General features: G+C 37.7%; 1 protein-coding gene across 1 annotated transcript in view; it reads right to left on the bottom strand.

The window, feature by feature from the left end:
* The window catches only part of LOC127812954 (nudix hydrolase 14, chloroplastic), a 54,557-nt gene extending 46,808 nt beyond the window's left edge, over positions 1 to 7,749 (bottom strand). The window contains exons 1-2 of the mRNA XM_052353573.1: positions 7,429 to 7,749; positions 7,051 to 7,156 (exon numbers count right to left, since the gene is read on the bottom strand). Coding sequence (XP_052209533.1) covers positions 7,051 to 7,156; positions 7,429 to 7,694 — 372 coding nt within the window. The 5' untranslated portion in view covers positions 7,695 to 7,749. The remainder of the gene's footprint in view (positions 1 to 7,050; positions 7,157 to 7,428) is intronic.
* Between the last annotated feature and the right edge of the window lie 16,128 nt (positions 7,750 to 23,877).

Raw genomic sequence — 23,877 nt, 5'->3', positions numbered from 1 at the left:
GATACCCGCCTAAACTCAAATCTGAAATTGAGAAAATGGTCAGGGAAATGTTAGATCAATCCCTAGTTCGCCCAAGCCACAGCCCTTTTGCTTCTCCTATTCTGTTAGTTAAAAAAAAAGATGGAACTTGGCGTTTTTGTGTTGACTATAGACAGCTTAACGCCATAACTATTAAAGATAAGTTTCCTATTCCCATCATTGATGATCTACTTGACGAACTCAAACATGCAACCATATTTACTAAGCTAGACTTAAGGGCTAGATACCACCAAATTAGAGTCCATCCTGATGACATTTTCAAGACAGCTTTTCGAACACATCATGGGCATTTTGAGTTTACCGTAATGCCATTTGGCCTCACAAATGCTCCCACTACATTCCAAGCCCTCATGAACCAGATTTTTGAACCCTACCTTAGAAAGTTTGTGCTGGTTTTTTTTTATGACATACTAATATACAGCCCATCCGTTGACCTACACCTTAACCACCTTAGGGCTACATTTGAGATCTTGCGATTCAATCAGCTATGTATCAAGCGGTCAAAATGTGCCTTTGCACAAACCCAAGTTGAGTATCTCGGACACATTATATCAGGAGCGGGTGTGGGAACTGATCCCAAGAAGATTGAGGCAGTTATGGCTTGGCCCAAACCTGCTAATATACGAGCCTTAAGGGGTTTTCTGGGGCTTACTGGTTACTATCGAAAGTTTGTAAGGAACTATGGCTCTATCAGCAAACCACTGATAGAAATGTTAAAGAAAAATGGATTCCAATGGAGTACTAAGGCAGAAGAGGCCTTTGAGCAATTAAAAGCAGCCCTTAGTAGCGTGCCCACGCTTGGATTGCCGGATTTTGATAAACCCTTTACGTTAGAAACTGATGCAAGCAACACGGGTATAGGAGCAATATTGACTCAAGAGGGAAGACCCTTGGCTTTTCTTAGCCAAGCCTTAGCCCCAAGACATCAGGGCCTTAGTATCTATGAGAAAAAACTGATGGCAGTGTTAATGACAGTAGAAAGGTGGCGCCACTACTTGGAAGGAGGAAAGTTTATCATCAAAACGGATTATGAGAGCTTGAAATACATCTTACAACAAAGGTTGCAGAATCAACTACAGAAAAAAGGTATGTCTAAACTCATGGGCTTAGATTATGTGATCCAATACAGGAAGGGTAAAGAAAATGTTGCAACGGATGCATTATCCCGCTGTCATGAAGAAGGAATGGCTGCAACCTTATCTACAGTGGTACCCGATTGGTTCCAAGAAATTACTGACAGCTACCACCAAGACGAATGGGCCAAGAATCTTCTGGAACAGCTCACCGTGAGCATCACCGGCAAACCAGGGTACTCGCTGACCAATGGAGTACTCCGGTACAAAGGCAAGATAATAATCGGTGATTACAGGGAGTTGAAGGACAGAATAATTCATGCATTGCATGGATCTCCAATTGGAGGACACTCGGGTATCCAAAACACATATCATAAAGTCAAACAGCTCTTTTTCTGGCCACAGCTCAAGAAATATGTGTGGGAATATGTTTTGAGATGCGAGGTTTGTAAGCGTTGAAAGCACGAGACAGTGGCTCATCCCAGCTTGCTTCAACCTTTAGAGATTCCTGATCGTGCTTGGACTAATGTTACTATGGATTTTATCGAAGGCCTACCAAAGTCGGAAGGAAAGGATTGTATCCTAGTAGTTGTTGACAGATTCACTAAAATTAGCCACTTCATCAGCTTAACCCATCCGTTCTCAGCTCAAGAGGTGGCTCGAATTTACTTGGATAATGTAGTCAAGCTACATGGTGTCCCTAGCTCAATTATCTCTGATCAAGACAAAATCTTTACCAGCTTGTTTTGGAAGGAGCTGATGAAAAGCCTCGGAACCACACTTCTAATGTCTACTGCATATCATCCGGAAACGGATGGCCAAACAGAACGCTTTAACCAATGCTTGGAAGGTTACCTGCGGTGCTTCAGTTTTGCGTAGCCCAAAGGATAGCATAAGTGGTTAGCAATGGCACAGTGGTGGTACAACACGAGTTTCCACAGCTCTCTTAAGATGACTCCTTTTGAGGCCCTTTATGGCTACAAACCAGATTTACTTCCTGCCCTAGGAGGTCACACAACAGTGGCTATTGTGGAAACCTATCTTCAGCAGAGACAAGAAGCGTTGAGAATGATAAAAGAGGAATTGACCAGGTCACATAACCGAATGAAGCAACAAGCCGATCAGAAGCGGAGCGAACGAGAATTTGCTGTAGGAGATGAAGTCTACTTGAAGCTCAATCCGCAACACTACAAGGCATTGACTAAACAGCCCGCTTCAAAGTTAAATCCTAAGTTTTATGGCCCTTTCAAAGTTTTGGAGAAAATTGGTGCTGTGGCCTACAGACTGGAACTCCCGGCTGAAGCAAGAATACATCTTGTCTTTCATGTATCCTTGCTGAAGAAGTCAGCGGGTAGCCACAGCTCTACACCAAGCTTACCGCCTATAGCACGTGAGATTCCACCGGAGGTTGTTCCCATGGCCATCATAGACCGACGGGTTACGCACCACAATGGCGCTCCTATGATTCAGGTGTTAGTTCAATGGACTTCTTTGCACTCCGACAACAATACTTGGGAATATTTACCAGACCTTCTCCAGCAATTTCCCAATGTGGCCAACCTACTTCATATTTCTTGCGGACAAGAAACATCTTAAGGGGCCGGGAATGTTACGCTAACTAGTGTTGGTAGAAGTCATAGTATAATTGCATTGATAGTATGTAAATAAAGCAGTGTGCTTAGCTGGAGAAACTGTTCCAGCATGCACAATCGCGTGAAGCGGTTCAAGGCGCACGTAGACCACTGTCCACTTGTAAGTGCACATGGCCACTTGTGCAGTCACATGGAAGAACCAACGGCTTTTGGCGCCTAACTGATTTGATCAGTATATAATCTGATCAAGGCGCTTAGTTGGGTTATGTTAAATGAAATCAGGAAATTAGTTTCCTCCTCACTTCTATTCCTTCCAAATTTCTCTCTATTCTCCCTCCAATCTATCTCGAGCCTTCTCTTCCTCTTTCCTCATTACTCTCGGCTAGCCGGTTAGATCTGGAATCTGACAGGGGGCTGTGATGTGGTTCTAGGGGTTGACTGGATGAAGGAAGTTAGCCCCATCAGTTTCGACCTTAACCGTATGGAAGTATCTTTTAAAAAAGGAGGGAAAAAGATGACACTCAAAGGAGGGAGAGAAACTAGAGCCTGCAAGATAATGACAGGAAGGAGCCTACAGTGAGTCTTTCGACACAACTAGAGTAAACTGACTCAGTTGTTTTCGATTATAGTGGTGGAGGAAGGGCAGGAGACAATGAGGACTGGGGAGCTCACCTTGTCCATCAGTAGCCATCACAGAGAAGTTGGTCAGGTACACTCTAGCCACCTTATTAATGAACTGTTGGTAGAATTTGGGGACTTATTTGTTAAGCCTAATACCTTATCGCCCAACCGAGACTTAGACCACTCCATCAACCTCAAACCAGACTCCGAACCAGTAAATATCAGGGCTTACCGATATTCACCCATACAAAAAACAGAGATCGAAAAGATGGTAAAAGAAATGCTAAACCAATCCTTTATAAGGCCTAGCCACAGCCCCTTTGCCTCACCGGTCCTTCTAGTCAAGAAGAAGGACGGATCTTGGCCTTTTTGTGTAGACTACCGATAATTGAATGCCCACACCATAAAAGACAAGTTCCCCATACCCTTGATAGAAGACCTAATGGATGAGCTGCATAATGCCACCATTTTTTCCAAGCTAGACCTTAGATCGGGCTATCACCAAATCAAAATGAAAGGTGAAGATGTCCACAAAACTGCCTTCAAAACTCACCATGGGCATTTTGAATTTTTGGTGATGCCTTTTGGACTCACCAATGCACCAGCTACCTTTCAATCTCTCATGAACCAAATATTTGAACCTTATTTGAGAAAAATTGTATTAGTCTTCTTTGATGACATTCTCGTTTACAACCCAAACCTTAAACAGCACCTATCCCATCTCAGAACCACCCTAGAAGTCCTCAAATCCAACCAACTTTTCATAAAAAGGTCTAAGTGTTGCTTTGGCCAAGATCAGGTGGAATACTTGGGCCATATAATATCAGGGGAGGGAGTGAGGACAGACCCACGGAAAGTGAAGGCCATGATCAACTGGCCCAAACCCACGAACTTGAAGGCTCTAAGAGGATTCCTCGGCCTCGCGGGATATTATAGACAGTTTGTTAAGGGGTATGGCATCATCAGCCACCCCCTAACTGATTTGCTGAAAAAGGGGAATTTTAAGTGGGGTGAGGAGGTCGAAGCAGCCTTCGAGAAGCTTAAGGAGGCGGTGAGCACAGTGCCAGCTTTAGGGTTACCAGATTTTAATGAACCCTTTGTACTGGAGACAAATGCTTGTAGAGTTGGTGTAGGGGCAATCCTAATGCAGAAGGGTAGGCCTCTGGCATTCTTAAGCCAGGCTTTGAGCGCCAGGCACTTGGGGTTGAGCATATATGAGAAGGAATTCCTAGCAGTCTTGATGGCAGTCGAGAGGTGGAGACATTACCTAGAAGGGGGTAGATTCATCATCAAAACAGATCATGAAAGTCTAAAATTTTTACTGCAACAGAAATTATAAACTTAACTACAAAAGAGAGGCATGGCCAAGCTGATGGGACTCGATTATTCCATACAATATAGGCGGGGCAAGGAAAATATAGCTGCAGATGCACTATCAAGGTGTCAAGAGGAAGGCAACTTGGCAACTATCACTACAATAGTTCCCGAATGGTTTCAGGAAGTGGTTGACAGCTATGCCGACAATGAGCAGATTAAGGAGCTAATGGAGAGGCTGGTGATGGAACCTAATGGGGCTGGAAACTATACTCTAAAGGAAGGGATGTTGAGTTTTAAAGGTAGGCTTGTCATAGGGAGCAAGGGAGACCTTAAGCAAAAAATTTTACAGTCATTGCACGACTCACCCGTGGGAGGGCATTCGGGGATCCAAAATACCTACCTCCAAGTTAAGTAGTTGTTTTATTGGCCCAAGATGAAGGTGGAAGTAAAGAACTTTGTGTTAGCATGCAACATATGCAAGAGATGTAAACTAGAGAATGTGGCTTACCCTGGTCTCTTACAACCTCTACTAGTGCCGGATCGAGCTTGGGTTAGTGTAACTATAGACTTCATCGAGGGGCTACCTAAATCAAAAGGGAGGGATAGTATTTTGGTTGTAGTGGATCGGTTCACGAAGTTCGCGCAGTTTATAGGGCTAGCTCACCCTTACACAGCCAAGGAAGTGGCTAGAATGTTTATGGACAAAGTAGTATCATAGCATGGGGTGCCGAGCACCATCATATCAGAATGCGATAAGGTGTTCACAAGCCACTTTTGGCAAGAATTGATGAGGTCTATAGGGATTAAGCTCAATATGTCAACAGCATATCACCCCCAAACAGATGGGCAAACTAAGAGAACCTACCTAAGATGCATGTGTATACAGCAGCCCAAACACTGGCATAGGTGGTTAGCATTGGCACAATGGTGGTATAATACCACCCACCATACATCCTTAAAAATGTCCCCCTTTGAGGCACTGTATGGATGCCCACCGCCGCTATTACTTGCCACTAGAGGGCATGCAACAGAGATATCGGTGGAAGAATACCTACAACAAAGGAGGATGGTCTTGCAACAATTAAAGCAAGAACTGGCATCGGCCTGGAATAAGATGAAACAGTATGTTGACAAAAGAAGAAGTGACAGGGAATTTAAAGTGGAAGAAAGGGTGTATCTCAAGCTAAGATACCCTCACTTGAAGGCCTTCAGCCAAGGGACAGTATCCAAGTTGAGCCCCCGGTACTTTGGACCATTCAACATAGCAGAAAAAATAGGTAAGGTGGCTTATAGACTCCAACTACCCGAAGGCACTCACATACACCATGTCTTCCATGTATCCTTGCTGAAGCGATCAACAGGGGCGGAGTTGGTAGACACGATCCTACCAGCACCGTGTAAGGGTAAAGAAGGTCCTATGGAACCAGAAGCTATTATAGACAGAAGGGTGGTACACAACCAAGGGGTCCCTCTAATTGAAGTGTTGGTGAAATGGAAACAGGGGAGTAACAAGGACAACTCGTGGGAATATCTACCAGGTCTACTCCAGCATTTTCCAAGAACAGCAAGCCTACTTAGCATTTCTTGAGGACAAGAAATGTTCGGGGGGGGGGGGAATTGTCACGGCTATGGCTACTTTTACATTTAATTTCAGTCTTATTTCTATTTGTTTAAATATGTACTGCTATATTTTCCTTATTGCATTTATATTCTAGCTAACAGATTATGTTAACTATAGGAGGCCACGTGTAAAGGCCTTAGAAAAAGACAAAACATTCTGTTGTAACCGCTGGGGAGGGAAGGATCCGCTACATCCACTCTCACTCCGTGCGCCTATACGTACTACTCCCATTCCACGGGAGAAGGGTATGAAAAGATTGAATACAAAATCATTCTGTTTCTCTCTATCACTCTCTCTCGCATCCCTCAATTCTCTCTAACCCTCTATTCTTTCCACCTTCTCACTCGACTCTCTTGTCATTTTCCTTCCAAACCACCGAGCCCAGGGTATCTCATTGTCACTGTTGCCTAGGACTGTGACATGATCTTCAAAGTTCTAAGTTACCATGAGATGACTATTTACAAAAAAAAAAAAAAGTTACTATGAGATGACACTGACAAAAGGAAGTAGATATTACTGAAATAGGAGACCCGGTTGGGATTTGATGTGTCTTAGGAATCCCTATTCTAAGAAGCTTTTCAAAACAATTAAGAAGGATATTTGCAATGCGTGTGAAATTTCTTTCAGTCAGTTCAACACCTCTGCGTTCCTAATTCAGCTACAAAATATATTCTGGTTTCTTACCTCCCATGTTCCAATAACATTAATTGGGAGTACTGGAACAACTAATTTTACAGCAAAAAGTACCAGTTGTGAACTTGTTTCAATAATTGCAACTCTTCAATACCTGAATAAGTACTTGTTTCAAGGACATGGCACCATTAGCCAGTAAACCGGTTTCAGTTTGTATATTCTTCAACCACTGCTTGAACAAAGAGGATTCAATAGCCGTCCTGCAACCCATATACAGTTTACATGATCCTAAGTTACACAAAGAAAAACAAAAAAAAAAAATTCTCATAAAACCCAACTCTCTACATCAGACGCCTGCTATACATATACCTAAACTCTATCCAAAACTTTTCATATAAATTAGGCATACAAAAAAAATTCAGAAATTTTTCATAAGACACACACACACTAAATATCCATATATACGCATAAAAATGAAAGATATTAATAAAATTAATTGGGAAGGCGAAAAGGGGAATGAGGAACTACTGGCCTGAAGTCAGAATCGGAAAGACCAGGGGCAGCGACGATCCGAACGGGTTCACCGAATTGACCCGGCAGGTTGATGGTGTGAGTGAGTTGGGTCGACATTTTCGTGCAGGTGCAGATCGAATTTCTGAGTGGTGTTGACCGGAGGATCGGAGCAAAAACCAAGAAATCTAAGTTGAAGTTGTTCTTGGGCTTCGAGAGCCTGCATACTAGTGGTAGCACAGACATGAAGCGAGAGGAGGAGCGAAGAACCCGATGATGAAGCGTCATCGTTTGATGAGTATCCTCGATATGAGGTCTCGTTACCGTGAATGTACCCGTATCAATTTAGGGGCGGATCTAGTCCACGGGCAGGGAGACTTTCTTTTAAAAATAGACTTTTTAATTTTAAAAAATATTAAATTTTTTCCAAACCCTCCACCCCAACAGCTCAACCCCAATCCCACCCCCGAGTTTATTGCCCCCTCTACTGTAGACCCTTTTCTTTTAAATAACTTGACATTTTAGCCTTATTTTTAAGAAAATCCTTTTCTTTTAAATAATTTGACATTTTAGCCTTATTTTTAAGAAAAGTCAAGAAAAATCAAACTTATGTGATAATAGCAAGTCATCAGTGCATGAAATTTTTTTTTGAAGCCCCCCTTAATTAAAAAATTCTAACTCTGCCCATCTATGTTAAGAGATAAGAAAAAAGACCGATTGAATATAAGGTAAAGTAGTTTACGTCCGTCACTGAATTCACTCACACACCAACTTTTCTTTCCATCGGAAAATCTCAATCAATCCTCCAAATTTGTAGGAAAATAATAATATAAAATCACATTTTCTTAGTTTAAATTATAAATGATGTTTTTATGTTTTTAAAAATCTCATTAGCACAGTCTAACTATTTGAATGCAATTGGGCCGACACCACCACCATCTCTTTTTTCAAAAATTGCATCCCAAAAGGGTGTAGTGGAATCCTAAGTCTCGTTGTCAAACTATCTAAGTGAATCGCTACTCCGTTACTTTCAACAATAGCCATAAGCTTCGTGGATTTAGGACTCATTGGTTTCCATGATTGAGAAATGCAGTAAGCTCGTGCAAAGCCATTGGCTATTTTGAGTTTTAGAATAAAGGGTTGCTTTCGTAGAAAAATGGTAATTTCAGTATGAGATTGTGAGAAAGTCATTTTATCTCAAAGTGTTTATTTTTTGGGGAGCAAAAGAGTTTTTTGGAGATTCAAAATCTCAGAGGAGTCAGGAGTGGTGAAAAGTTTCTGAGGCAACTGAAAAATATGAACATTATCTGTAAAAGTTTTAATTTTAGTGGACTTAAGATTACTCCATTCTCTTTGATGGGACTTAATTATATATATATTTTTATCTAATTTTTATTTTAATCTTCTGTTATTTTTTTTACATAAAATATATATTTATATGAATTTTACATTATTTTAATCTCTTTTTATAAGAACCCAATAAAAGATATTATTTCGAAGATTTTGGCATAAAAAATATTATAAAGTTAATTTTAAAATTAATAATATATTATATATTATATATTATAATATTATTTATTTATATAATATTGGTGGTAGGGGCGTGAGATTGGAGACTTGGGCTAGGGCTCCAGCGCTTCATATATATATATATATATAATAATAATAATATGTGAGGAAGGGAGAAGGGATTTAGGAGAAGGAAGGCCCCAGCACGCATAGCATATATATATATATATATATTAGTGTATGTATGCAAAGACACGACATAAATAAAATTAAAATTAAAATATAATTATAATTTATATATATTATGTTAAAATTTAAGAAAAAATTGTAATAATTTTGTATGTATTAAATACTCTACAAAACTCAAATAAGAAATAAATATATAAGATTTATAATATTCACCAATATTACAAATTAAAATATAAGAGCAAGTAAAAAAAAAATTGTAAATGCTGAACAAAAATAAAAATTAAAAAGAAAAAAATTATTTATCTATATAATAAAGCACATCAGTAAGTGCTCTACCAGTAAGTATTCTACATACCTGTCTGTATTCTACATATTAGCTTGTATTCAATAATTAAATATCAATTTGTATTTTACAATTCTAAATAAATCAAATATAAAGAAAAATTAAATATCAAATAATACGCAACAACCAAGACTCTATAATCTAAAAAAAATAAAATACACAAGTTAGTACTACTGACATCAAATTATAACTATATAAGAAAAACATATATTATATTGTCATACATAAAAAAGTGGGTTAAATCTTTTCAAAATATGTATAATTTACAAAAAAATGTGTCGATAACATATGTCTTCCAAATCTTTCTCCTCATTACTTTTCAAAAAGTATTTGTATCAACTTGTATGTATCCCTAATGAAGAACATGCACAACAATCTAGTAATTTATGGAAGCAAACACACATGGTTGCAGTCATGGTAGCCATGACCATCAACGGGGAGAACCCCGGTTTGGGGTCGGAGAACCTTGGGTTTTCGACCGTGAGCGGTCCGGGACCCTTGTATTCCCCGACTCTCATTGTAGTGACCTATTCCCAAATAATCCTGCTAGTATAGGATATCCAAAATGAGATCATCACAAGGATGATATAAAACAATAACATACAACACCGCATTAATATCCTTAGATAAATTCAACGTAAGCCAATATAAAAGTTTACAACATCTTGGCACTATGGCCTATACAAAATGAAATATAACGGCACCAACAAATTTTACAACATAAAATTTCTCACACATGCCCTCTTCACAAACACTAACATGGACCATCTAATCTGAGAGATCTCTATACACCATTAACCCTGGGTTCTAGTCCCACTAGACTCGCCCTCAACCACTACTTTACCTTTACTTGAATGACATCAGAATAAATAAGGTGAGCCATAAGACTTAGCAAGTATATTTATAAAGCATGAGAATATAGAATTAAAGGCATGGATAATCAAGATAGAGTAAACAACTCCATGAGAAAATATTAGTATAACATGACTCATAAGTTTTCCATTTACGTCCATTTCCCATGTCGTGATTATTACACATACCATGTAGTTATTTCCATGCTCATGCACATGCACCTGAAGGATCATTAACGAGGAAACATAGCATGCAACGGAAGCGGTTTAAAATCAAAACTGTTCCTCGTATTGATTAGAATCTAAGAGACTTACTTTTGCGGTGGATTACCGGACGGAATGGAGCGACAGGAGCAAGATGAGCGGGAGCTTCTTCGCGTGGTGGAGACGACGGCTGTCCTGCAATCCTTCGGCTCCTTCGCATTAGAACTCAAAAGCACCCTTTCGATCTTCCGGAGTATGACTCGAACTCGTGGCCTCTCTTTTGGTGAAGAAGAGCAAAAACGACCTTGGATGAAAAACAATCAAAGAGAGATATATATAGGGAGAACCCTAGGGTTAAAACCCTAGTGGGCCAAACCCTAATGGGCCAAGTCCATTTAATTAATTTTCTAATTGGGTTAGCCCAATTAATTAATTAAACTAATGAACTATTATTTTATTCTAGCCCAATTAATTATGGACCATCCTGAATAAAATAATTATCTCTCAATGTAATTCACCCAACAAGCCAAATGTATTAAAAAATACATGAGTTACATCAAGCTACCCCGGGGACCAAAAGAAAAATTATTCACGGCTACTAAAATGACCAAAATATCCCTGCTACCTAGTAGCTATATTTTGTCATTCTAAGTGTTCCAACTATCACCATATGGTAACACTGACCCCACGAATAATTTTGCATGTGCCATGTCTTTGATCTACTAGTGTAATGACGAAAATACCCCTCTGTGTAACACCCATCATTTAGAAAGGAATAATGTACTAACACCTCTCTAAATGATTTCTACCATCCTTAGATCACTAGTCCAATAATCCGTGACTACTTAAATGTACTTGCTTATCACTGGGAGCTACCCAGAAGCACACACTCTTAAGTCACGTTCCCAGGGCCCTGGATTATTTGATTATTCTTGGACAATCACAAGGGGGTGAATCACAGAAACTATCTTGTATTAGTCTGTCTTAGCTAATTAGAAACCATACTCCCAACTCAAAAGGATATTGATCTTTGATAGACCTCACCTACAATGAATCTAAGAATATAGCTCTAGGTTCACTAGACCACCAACTAATACTCAAGTATTAGAGTACTCGTCCACGTAGTAACAGTGATAGACTAGCTCCATGATAATTAGTACTTTGTCATTAGCTTCTATCACAGGTCCACTCTACGCATTCCAAATGCGCTTGTACAATTAGAGTAAATGGACTGTTTACTGGCTAAAGCAAGCCGTCCTCCATTAGGATCTATTGCACAATGATCTTATCATGATAGAATGCCCAGTTCTATCAAAAGATCAAGAGTAATATTTTTCTTGCTTATTAAGTACCCATGATTCATGCCTAACTGTGAAGAACGACCCATTACACGAATCACTTACTTAATAGTATGGACACTTTTCCAACAATTAAATGCAAATAATATATGTGCCATGAACTGAATAAAAGAAACATCATTACCATAAATTAAACAAAACATGTCTTTAGGGCATACATTTCCAACAGCACCAATAGTAAGGAATTTTCCACATAATTCCCAAGGCTTCCATGGCTAATATATCCATACATGAATATATATTCATCATAAAAATACATCAACAAGCGATAACAATTTGAGCCTCACCTACCAGGTTGATAGCCACCTCACCTGCGTCAGGCGCTCATAGGATATTCTTTTCTCACCCACGAACATTGTCGACGCGAAAAATAATAAGTGTGCAAATCAATATAATCATGCATCACATAAGCATATCCCAATTTCATGTCAATCTTCAATGATTAAGAAAAATCTCATATCATACTTATAGAAATGCCCAACCTATATTCATTGTATATTTTACCCCCTATAATAATCTTAAGAAATCAAAATTTATACATGCAAGAAATACCAAATATTGCATAACTCTAGACCCTAATCAAGAAATGTGTCATTCCTTAAGGAATATAGGGTGAATCGAAACCCTTTTTAAGGCTTTTGAATAAAATACTTCAAGTATTTAAGAAAAATGATCAAGGGATATCACCTCAATTATAGAAAGAATAGCTAACATAAAAGGATTAAGTAGGCAAAATTATAGAAAATTTTCAAATTTTGAAGTTTAACATTAAGGGCCTATTCGGGCTTATATCTTAGTCAAATATCATAAATCATATATCAAATCAAAGTTTCTGATCTCTAGTTTCTGAAACAACAACCAGATCCAGAATTGGAAATAATCACAAGGAGATATTCCAGAAAGACCAAAACAAGGCAGAATTTGTAATAGCAAAATTTCAGAAGTTTAGATAGAATTCAACAAGTTTGTTATGGGTCCAAATCATAACCAAAAATTTCAAATCTTGTATCAAACCGAAGCCTATGATGTCTAGTTTATAATGAATCAAACAGATCGCCAATTAGATATAACCAAAGAGATTTATACCCTAAAAATTGAAGTAAGGACAGATTATCTGAAAATAGAGCAAAAAATTTTTAGATTCTGGGCAAGAATTAACAAGGCTTCTGTAGGCTCAAAATGTAACAAAAAATTCAAAAAAAAATAAATAAATCTTATCGAGTCTAATTTATACAAAAACAAATGGATCTTGAATCGAATATAACCATAGAGAGTTATACCCTAAAACCATAGCAAGATTAAATTACTCAAAAGTAGTAAAATTTCTATATCTTAGTATAGATTTATAGGGCTATCACGAGCTCAAATCTTAATCAAAAAAATTCAATTCTTGTGTCTAAAATGAAGCTTAAGCTTAAGATGTCTAGTTTACAACCCAATAAATGGATCTCAATTTGGATATAAACATAAGGAGGTATAGGCCAAAGAACACAACATGGTCAGTGAATCCAAAATTAAGAGCAAAAACTTAAAATTGAAGGGAACAAGCCTTCTAAGATAGAAATAAGGTTGAAGAACTCGCACAATTATAATGAGAAGAAGAATAAGATCTTGCATATGAAACAATAAGGAAGAAAACTTGCCTTAGAAGATGAAACTTGCTGCATCGCTCACCCTGCATTTATCACTTTTTGTATTTTTCTTTCACTAAGTCAGCTGATTTAGCAACTATTTATGTTCACAGAAAGGATGAGGCGTTTAGACTCACCAGTGCACGAGTGTGATTGTAGCAGAAAATTTATATGTAATTTTTCCGGGTAAGACCGGGTCGACTCACAGGGAGATTACTCATGGAAGGAGATAACCACACCAGTTCTTTTGATTAATGAAATAATAAAATGAGATCAAACCAAATGTGATATGACTGTAATCTGGATATGGAGAGGTCTTAGGTCAAGACAGATCTGGTGTCAAACCCAACTGATTTACCATATAGCTTTCTGTGATGTAACTAGGAGCTCAAATAGCTTGGGTTTTCAACCATTAAATGTACTACTGAGATGATGATAACTCTTTGTTCAACCAACCTCCATACATGGCATGGAGACTCTATATTAAGCAGTTGTCATAAATCAGTGTATAAATAATGTTTTGACAAAATAATTGCTCGGGGCTTGGGTATGAGAACGTTTTCAGGTCAAGCAACCCCCATACATGGCATGAGAACTCTAAGTTAGGCGTACAAACCAATCCAAGCCTGAGGTTTTCGTTAATAACATTTCCCAAACTACCTTTGCTTTGGTTACTTTGACATATGGAGTTCTGCTATATTGATTCATCAGTGGCTTTGGGCACCGTCTTTGCCTTAACCCAAGAATCGAATTAGCCACACATCTTCATAGGAAGTGCACGACTAAAACTAATCTCAACGGATGAATACGAAATTCACAAAGAAAATAAATTGGATCAAACGATAAGAATTAGATAAACTACTGCTGTATTGATTACTGAAATGAACTACAACTTGAAACAGAAATTAAAATGGACTTGTAATACAAAAGCTCAGAACTAGCAAGAACTACAAAAGTAACTGAAGTGCTATTCGTTTTAAAAATACAGACAAGAACTAAAGCGAAAGAAACAGACAGAATGAAAAGACTCTCCACTTTCCAATGATCTTCGTCTTTTTGTGTTTTTTTCTGAGTATCCTCTGTTCTCTCCAACCTTTGATTCCAAAGAATGTTGGTTCCTTTTTAAGCTTACGACTCATGGAAGTGGGGACCACTTGATGAAAAGTTGTTCAAAAAGTTGGTTGAATTTACCTCAGAGCCACTGTGTTTATTTGCGCATGTCAGATTTTTGTTCGGATGCTCATTCGAATATGCTAGCAGAGATATTCGAATGCGTGCTGAGATTTCTTTGGCAGCTTGGGTCATTCGAATGAATTTCAATCCTATTCGAATGAATTTCACATTTTACTGTTCCTTACACGGTGATTTTCTCAGTCATTCGAATGCAATAGTACTTTCATTCGAATGGATTTCTAATTTTCCGCTTGACTTCTTCATAGCATTCGGATGACTTGGGAAGTATTCGAATTTGGAGTTTTTGCGATGCTTCTTATTCGAATTACTCAGCCTTCATTCGAATAGATTTTCTTTCTTCTTCAATTACATTCGAATGACTTGGTCTTCATTCGGATATATCTTCATTGCTTCCATACGATATGTTTATTTGAATTTCTTCTCATTTTCAGCTCATTCGAATGACTTGGCCTTCATTCGAATATGCACAATTTTACCTGGAGTCCTTGATTTTTGTTGCTTCTTATTCGAATTAGGCCAAGCTTATCCGAAACATACCCGATATCTTGCATATTCGAATGTTCAAATGATGTATTTGAATGATTCAACAGCTTCCTTCTGATTTGCTTCATATTTGAATATCTTCTGAAGACTCATTCGAATGGCTTTGACTCTTATCAGAATACCTTCATTTTTTTGGCTTTTTCATCCTCTTTCAATCATGCCTTTGGAGAGTTAAATCATTCTTTCATCTCTTTTCCTTCTTTTGGGCTGCAACAAGCATTTCTGAAGATTTTAAGTCGATCAAATGGGTTAGGAGGTAATAAAAATATAACTGTTAGAACAGTAGGTTCTATGGCACATAACAAGAGGGGGGGTGAATTGGTTATTTTAAAAAAAACTTGATTGATAGAACTTTGAAATTCTTTTGATTGAAAATTAATAACTCAATGCACGTGAGGATAATGAAATGCTAGCAGTGATAAACAAATAAAAAGAAACATAAGCAAGAGAGAACACAAAGATTTATAGTGGTTCGGCTTAACCCAAGCCTAATCCACTACCTTAGCTCCTCACTAAGGATTTTTCAAATCATCCACTATCAACCCTCTACTCAACCCGAGTAGGTCCTCTAGTCCGAGACTAGGAATTACAACCTTCCACTCAAATGGGCCCTCTAGCTACACAAGCTAGGAAAATAACAACGATACAAATGAAAGAGAGAAGCTAAGAGTTAACACTCTTAGTTACAAGTTCTCTCATAATGAAAACTAGGCTTAAGAATAGATTTACAATGATAGAACAAAGCCTTGCATAGAAAAATATAACAATGAAAGCACAGAGAACACTGTAAGCACGAATAAAATGATTTGTAATATTTAGATCATCTCGTTTCCGTCCATTAGCCTTCTCTTGATCATCCATGACATGTATATATAAGTGTCCCACAAAGTTGAATAGAAATATAGCCGTTTGGAGCCGTTGGGATTTAAAAAAATAGTCGTTGGAAGCTTTCTGCAAAACACATAGTCGACAGAGAAAATAGATTAGTCGACTATTTCTTCAAATAAAACTAGCCATAGTCGACAGACAGAAAAGCATAGTCGACTATTTCTCAACCAAAACTTCTCATAGTCGACAAATCCTTTTACATAATCGACAGATCAAAAATTACAAAGAAAATTTTGAATATCATGTACAAACATAGTCGATAGAATAAATAGCATAGTTGACTATCCTTTCACAATAGTCGACAGACTGAACAAGCATTGTCGATTATCCTTATGCATAGTCGACAGATTGAAGCACACAGTCGACAGATGAATGTTCTCATTTTGTTTAATTTATATTTTACCTTCCATTTACTTTAATACATAAATGAAAATAAGAAAGTACCCCCCATTTGGATTCAATAAAAATATCAAAAAAATCAAAATCCATAAGAATAAAAAAGTAGAATTTGGATTTTCGTAGGAACTTAGGATTTTGCGATTTTACCACCTCTAAGATATACACTTTCTATTTCTTGAAAAAATCGTTAAAAATCATTTTATCACTAATGAATGTTAGCTATTGAATTACCGGGAGTTAGTTTTCTGAAAAGGAAACATTTTCATATATATCTCCTTATAAGGTGCTGGTCTTCCAGACTTAGAAAAAATATTGAAATGTTATCAAAACGAGTTTCAAGACATGATGCATGAACTAAAGGATTTTTCATATGATTAAGATTCAAGCCAAAACCTTTTATGCATGCTTCAAAATATGAAAGCTTACTCTAAAGAATGAGATTAACATAAATGATTTTTCATACTTAAGATTGGATTTTCATCAAACACATTTATGTTCAAGTTGGTCTTTTGCCTTAGAATAATTTTTGCTCTATGTTGACCAATGACTTCAAAGCTAATTTGAAAATCATTTTAGGAGATTCTTTTAAGACTAAAAACTTGACTTTGCAAATCTCTAACTAAAATAGAAAATCATAAATCTTTTTGGTTTTCATTTTAACAATGCACTTGAAATTGATTTTTGTTGAAAACCATAGACTTGACTCATGACTTAGGGATAAAACAAGGTATTGTTTTTCATCATCAAAACTAAACACAAGGGTAGAACATCAATAACAAATTTTTTCATTTTTTAGCATCAATCAAAACCCAAAGAAGAACTTAATGAAACTCTTGAAAATCCCTTTGCTTGAAGCAATGAAGGTTAACAATGGAGGAAGAAGAAGAAAGAAGTAGGAGAAGAAGAAGAAAATCGGGAGAGGAAGAAGGGAGTAAGAAAGCAAGAAAGAGAAAAAAGAGGAAATGGGGGAGGAGTTGTCTCCCAACTCTTTCCAATTCAACCCCTCTTTTGGCTTCCCTAATTTGTCCCTCACATAACACACACATAATTCAAATATCTCTTTCCCTTTAGGTCATTTTGTCATTTTCTTAATCTTTTTCCTTTTTAATTAATATACCACTCTTTATGCCCATGGCCCAAGCCCAAGTCCAAATATATGGCCCAATCCAACTAAGGCCCAATGAATTTTTCTTCAAATTCCAAGTCACGTTGTCTCTTGTCCGCATAACTCTTTTGTTTATCTTGAGCTGTTTTCATTCAGGTCTTAATAGTTCGGATCTTTTATGTCGTCTATTCAATGATCTCGAGTCCTAACAATACTCTATCTCCCAATTCCTCCCAACAAATGGGCGATCTACATAGCCTTCCATATAATGCCTCATAAGGTGGCATCCCAATACTTGTGTGATGACTATTATTGTAAACGAATTCCACTAACGGCAAATTATCGTCCCAACTGCCATGAAAATCCAATATGCATGCACTAAGCATATCCTTCAGTGTCTGGATCGTTTTCTCAGTCTGCCCATTAGTCTGCGGATGAAATCTAGTATTGAATCTCAACTTAGTGCCCAAAGCACCATGTAGAGCCTCCAAAAAAAAAATGAAGTGAAATGAGGATCTCAATCCGGCACAATACTAGATGGAATACCATGTAGTCTCACAATCTCCTCAATGTATATCTTTGTCAAGCGGTTCAGAGGGTAAGTTTTCTTTATTGACAATAAGTGGGCTAATTTAGTCAACGTGTCAACTATTACCCATATGGCATCATGCCCCTTCGTTGTCCTAAGCAAACCCATCACAAAGTCCATGGATATATTATCCCACTTCCACTCCAAAATAGATAATGACTATAGGAGACTGGCTGGTCTCTGATGTTCTACCTTAATTTGTTGACATACCGCACATTGCGAAACATACTTTGCCACATCTCTTTTCAAACCATCATACCAAATTTGTCGTTAAAGATTCTGATACATCTTTGTACTGCCTAGATGGATAGTATAACGAGACTTGTGAGCTTCTGACAAGATTCCATTCCTAATCTCTGCATCATCGGGAAAGCAAATCTGCCCCTAAAATAGCAACATGCCATCACCTCTTTGACTGAATCCCACTGAGGAAAACTTTTCCACATTTGCCAAAATCTGGGCCAATTTCACATCATGTGGCTGCTGAACTCGAATTTGCTCAATCAAATCAGATTGCACCCTCATGTAAGAATAACACACGATAGGCTACTCATCATGGCTAGAGATATACATCTGACCCATCTACCCCCAATAACGTCCATTCTTGGACCATCATAACTACTATGGAAGCTCCCTTACGACTAAGCGCATTGGCCACCACATTGACATTTCCCGAGTGATACAAAATTTCACAATCATATTCATTGAAAAGCTCTATCCATCTGTGTTTCCGCATATTCAAATCCTTTTGGGAGAAAAGATACTTTAAGCTCTTATGATCTATATAAATTTCTACCTTCTCCCCGTACAAGTAATGCCTCCATATCTTGAGTACAAATACCACTATTGCCAATTCCAAGTCATGTGTGGGGTAGTTTATCTCATGTTTCTTCAATTGTCCCAAGGCATAGGTATTCACTCGCCCATCTTACATCAGAACACATCCTAATCCAGAATGTGAAGCATCATTACAGATAGTGAACTTCTCCCCACTCTTGGGAATAGTTAACATTGGAGTCGTTGTCAATCTCTTTTTCAACTCTTGAAAGCAATTCTCGCATGTCTCATTCCATTCAAACTTTACTCCTTTCCGAGTCAATCTGGTCATAGGGAAGGATAATCTAGAGAATTCCTCGATGAACCTCCTATAATAGCCTATAAATCCCAAAAAACTTCAGATACTAGTCACAATAGTTGGTTTGGGCCAATTAACCACTCCTTTCACTTTTTGAGGGTCAACTGCAATACCCTTGCCAAACACTACATGTCCCAAGAAACCCCCATTTCGTTGCCAAAAATCACACTTACTAAATTTTGCATACAACTGTTCTTCTCTGAGACTTTGCAAAGTTGCCATGAGATGGGTCTCATGTTCTTCCAAGCTCGACGAGTAAATAAGGATATCATCGATGAACACAATAACAAACAATCCAAGTATTCCCTGAATACCTTGTTCATCAAATCCATGAAGATTGCTGGGGCGTTCGTCAACCCGAAGGGCATGACCACAAACTCATAATGACCATACCGGGTGGGAAATGCTATCTTCTGCACATCTTCTTCTCTGATCCTATTATAACAAAGTTGTCTCTTTCCTATTTAAAGTGTTCAACTATGGATCCATGGTTTAAACTCAAGTTTCTAAAACATCATGTAATTAGAATTTGGACTTTCTTGAGTGTATTTACTGCATCAAAATGTCGTTTTTCTTATAGATTTGGAATAGTCAAAAGAAAACTAGTCCACTTTGAGATATCGTTAATTGTAACAAAGTTATCTCTTTCCTGTCTAAAGTGTTCTACTATAGATCCATGTCTAAAACTTAAGTTTTTAAAACATCTTGAAATCAGAATTTGGACTTTCTTGAGTGTATTTATTATATCAAAATGTTGTCTTTCACCTAGATTCAGAATCTTCAAAAGAAAATTAGTCTATTTCGAGATATCGTTTATTGTAACAAAGTTGTCTCTTTCTTATTTAAAGTGTTCTACCATGAACCCATGGCCAAAATTCAAGTTTCCAAACCATCCAGAAATTAGAATTTGGACTTTTTTTAGTGTATTTAGTGTATCAAAATGTTGTCTTTCAACTAGATTTGGAATCCTCAAAAGCAAATTAGTGAATTTGGAGATATTGTTGATTGTAACAAAGTTCTCTCTTTCTTGTTTAAAGTGTTCTACTATGGATCCATGGTTAAAACTGAAGTTTCCAAAACATCCCGCAATCAGAATTTGGACTTTCTTGAGTGTATTTTGTGTATCAAAATGTTCTATTTCTCATAGATTTGGAATAGTCAAAAGAAAACTAGTCAACTTTGAGATATCATTGATTGTAACAAAGTTGTCTCTTTCCTATTTAAAATGTTCTACTATGGATCCATCGCTAAAAAACTTAAGTTTTCAAAATATCCTGAAATCAGAATTTGGACATTCGTGAGTGTATTTATTGTATCAAAATGTCGTCTTTCACCTAGATTTGGAATCGTCAAAAGCAAATTAGTTTACTTGAAGATATCTTTGATTGTAACAAAGTGGTTTCTTTCTTCCTTAAGGTGTTCTACCATGGACCAATGGCTAAAACTCAAGTTTCCAAAACATCTCAAAATTAGAATTTGAAATTTTTTTGAGTGTATTTTGTGTTAAAATGTCATCTTTCAACTAGATTTGGAATCATCAAAAGCAAATTAGTGAACTTGGAGATATCGTTGATTGTAACAAAGTTGTTTCTTTCCTATTTAAAGTGTTCTACTATGGATCCATGGTTAAAACTCAAGTTTCCAAAACATCCCGTAATCAGAATTTGAACTTTCTTGAGTGTATTTAGTGTATCAAAATGTTGCCTATCACTTAGACTTGAAATCGTCAAAAGCAAAATAGTCTACTTCGAGATATTATTGATTGTAACAAGTTTGTCTCTTTTCTGTTTAGAGTGTTCTACTATGGACTCATGGCTAAAACTCAAGTTTTCAAAACATCCCGAAATCAGAATTTTAACTTTCTTTAGTGTATTTACTTCGAGATAACGTTGATTGAAACAAAGTTATCTCCTTCTTGTTTAAAGTGTGCTACTATGGACCCATAGCTAAAACTCATATTTCAAAAACATCATGAAATCAAAATTTGGACTATCTTGGTTGTATTTAGTGTATCATAATGTCATCTTTCACCTAGATTTGGAATCGTCAAAAGCAAATTAGTCTACTTGAAGATATCATTGATTGTAACAAAGTTGTGTCATTCTTCCTTGAGGTGTTCTACTACAGATCCATGGCTAAAACTTACGTTTCCAAAATATCCCAAAATCAAAATTTGGGCTATCTTGAGTGTATGTAGTGTATCAAAATGTCGTCTTTCACCTAGACTTGGAATCTTCAAAAGAAAATTAGTCTACTTTGAGATATCATTTATTGTAACAAAGTTGTCTCTTTCTAGTTTAAAGTGTTCTATTATGGACCCATGGCTAAAACTCAAGTTTTCAAAACTTCTCGAAATTAGAATTTTAAATTTCTTGAGTGTATTTATTAAATCAAAATGTTATTTTTCACCTAGATTTGGAATCGTCAAAAGAAAATTAGTCTACTTGAAGATATCTTTGATTATAACAAAGTTGTCTTATTCTTGCTTAAGTGTTCTACCATGGACCCATGGCCAAAACTCAAGTTTCCAAAACATCTCGACCCTGATTTCAAATCAATCTTTGAAATGATTGAGGCTACTTAGAGTTGGTCTAACAAATCATCAACACGTGGAAGAGGATATTTATTCTTCAATGTAACTTGATTTAACTACCGGTAGTCGATGCATAGTCTCATGGATCCATCTTTCTTCCTCACAAACAACACTGGAGCACCCCAAGGTGAGGCACTCGGGTGGATGAATCCCTTCTAAATTAGTTCTTGCAATTGCACCTTTTGTTCTTTCAATTCATTAGCCGTCATTCTATAAGGGGCCTTGGAAATAGGCTGTGCACTTGGCACCAACTCTATAGAAAACTCGATCTCCCTCGGTGGTGGCAATCCTGGCAATTCTTTAAGAAACACATCTGAAAATTCCTAAACTACTAGAATGTCTGACAACTCTGTCTTATTCTCCTGATCTGTCATCACAAAAGCCAAATATGCCTCGCATCCGTGTTGCACCAACTTCTCTGTCTTTATTACAGAAATCATGGGTGTGGAGCTAATAGGCTTGATGCCTGGAAACACTATAACCGGCTGCTAAGGCAACTCAAAATGAATTACCTTGGCATAATGTTGAAATAGCCAATCCATGCGTAAAATAAGATCAAAATCTTTTATGTTTAATATTATCAAATTTCCTGGCAGCTCCTTATCATGCACCATAATTTTACAATCCCTATAAACTTCACTACATACAATTCCACATTCCTGGGCGTAGACGCAATTAAGTAATACAACAATAATGTTCTGGGAATTGGAATATGACATACAACTTGGGGTGCAACAAAAGAGTGTGTAGATCATGTGTCAAATAAAACATGCATATCAATATCATATAAGGAGAGAATACCTTACATTATATCCTTCCCCTTCTCAGCCTCAGTTGTAGTCAAAGCCAATACTCGCCCCTGAACGTGGGGTTTGTCAGCATCCCCAGTGTACTGTCCCTATGGTAGTGCCAAGAGTGGAGCCATCCCCTGAACTCTAGGTATTGTCGACCTTTGACCTTGCCTGTAACCCCGATTCCCAGATTTCTATCCTCCTTGTTGTCATGGTTGAGTACAAACATTGGACTTATAGCCCTTCCCGCCACACCGATAACAAATCACCTATATGTCACCTGTCATGCCTGAACTCTGTGGGCAATCCTTCTGTAGGTACCCAATCTGCCCACAAGTGTAACATGTTTGACATTGACCTCGATGTTTTCTACCACAAGTCTTACATGATGGGGTATCAGATGCATTACCTGCTGAACTTGGTGCCCCCTTCCTCTTCTTGTCACTGCCATATCCACGAGATGAACTCACTCCCTGTGAAGCTGCATGTGCTGCTCTCAACTCATTTCTCTCCCTCTCAATTATGTAGGCCCTTTGCACAACTGTAGTATAATTTGTGAGCTGAGCACCAGCCAACTAATATCTAATCTCAATACGTAGTCCGCGCTGAAACTTCGCTCCTTCTTCTCATCTATAGATACTAAGTCTAGAGCAAACCTTGCCAGAGAAGTAAACTTTGCTTCATACTATGTTACTGACTTGTTCCCCTAAGTCAACTCAATGAACTCGTAGGTCCTCTGGTCACAGATCCAGGAAGGGAAATAAATGTCATTGAATGTTTCCCTGAACTCTGCCCATGATGGCCTTCTACCCCTAAATCTCTGCCTAGTCATTTCCCACCACCTCTTAGCATCCCCTTGTAATAGAAATGTCTCCAACTGGACCTTCCGAGCATAACTGCACCCTATAGTCCGGAGGTGCTTTTCTATAGACAGCATCTAGTCCTTTACTGCTGGTGCATTTGCCCCTCCATGGAACTCTGGAGGCTTGAGAGTCATAAAGTTCCTTACCAGACAACTTCTTGCATTTCCATCTGTCCCTTAGGGCTTCATTCCCTAATTCACTGGGTTTGAAGTTTACCCATTATTATTTTCATTCAACCCTGGTTCATTTCTTGCCCCTGTTTCTCCTAGTTTTCCATAAAGGCCTC

This window comes from Diospyros lotus, chromosome 11 (genome assembly GCF_014633365.1).
Source record: "Diospyros lotus cultivar Yz01 chromosome 11, ASM1463336v1, whole genome shotgun sequence".
In the NCBI taxonomy this organism is placed as follows: domain Eukaryota; kingdom Viridiplantae; phylum Streptophyta; class Magnoliopsida; order Ericales; family Ebenaceae; genus Diospyros; species Diospyros lotus.
This window is presented reverse-complemented; position numbering and strand designations above follow the sequence as displayed.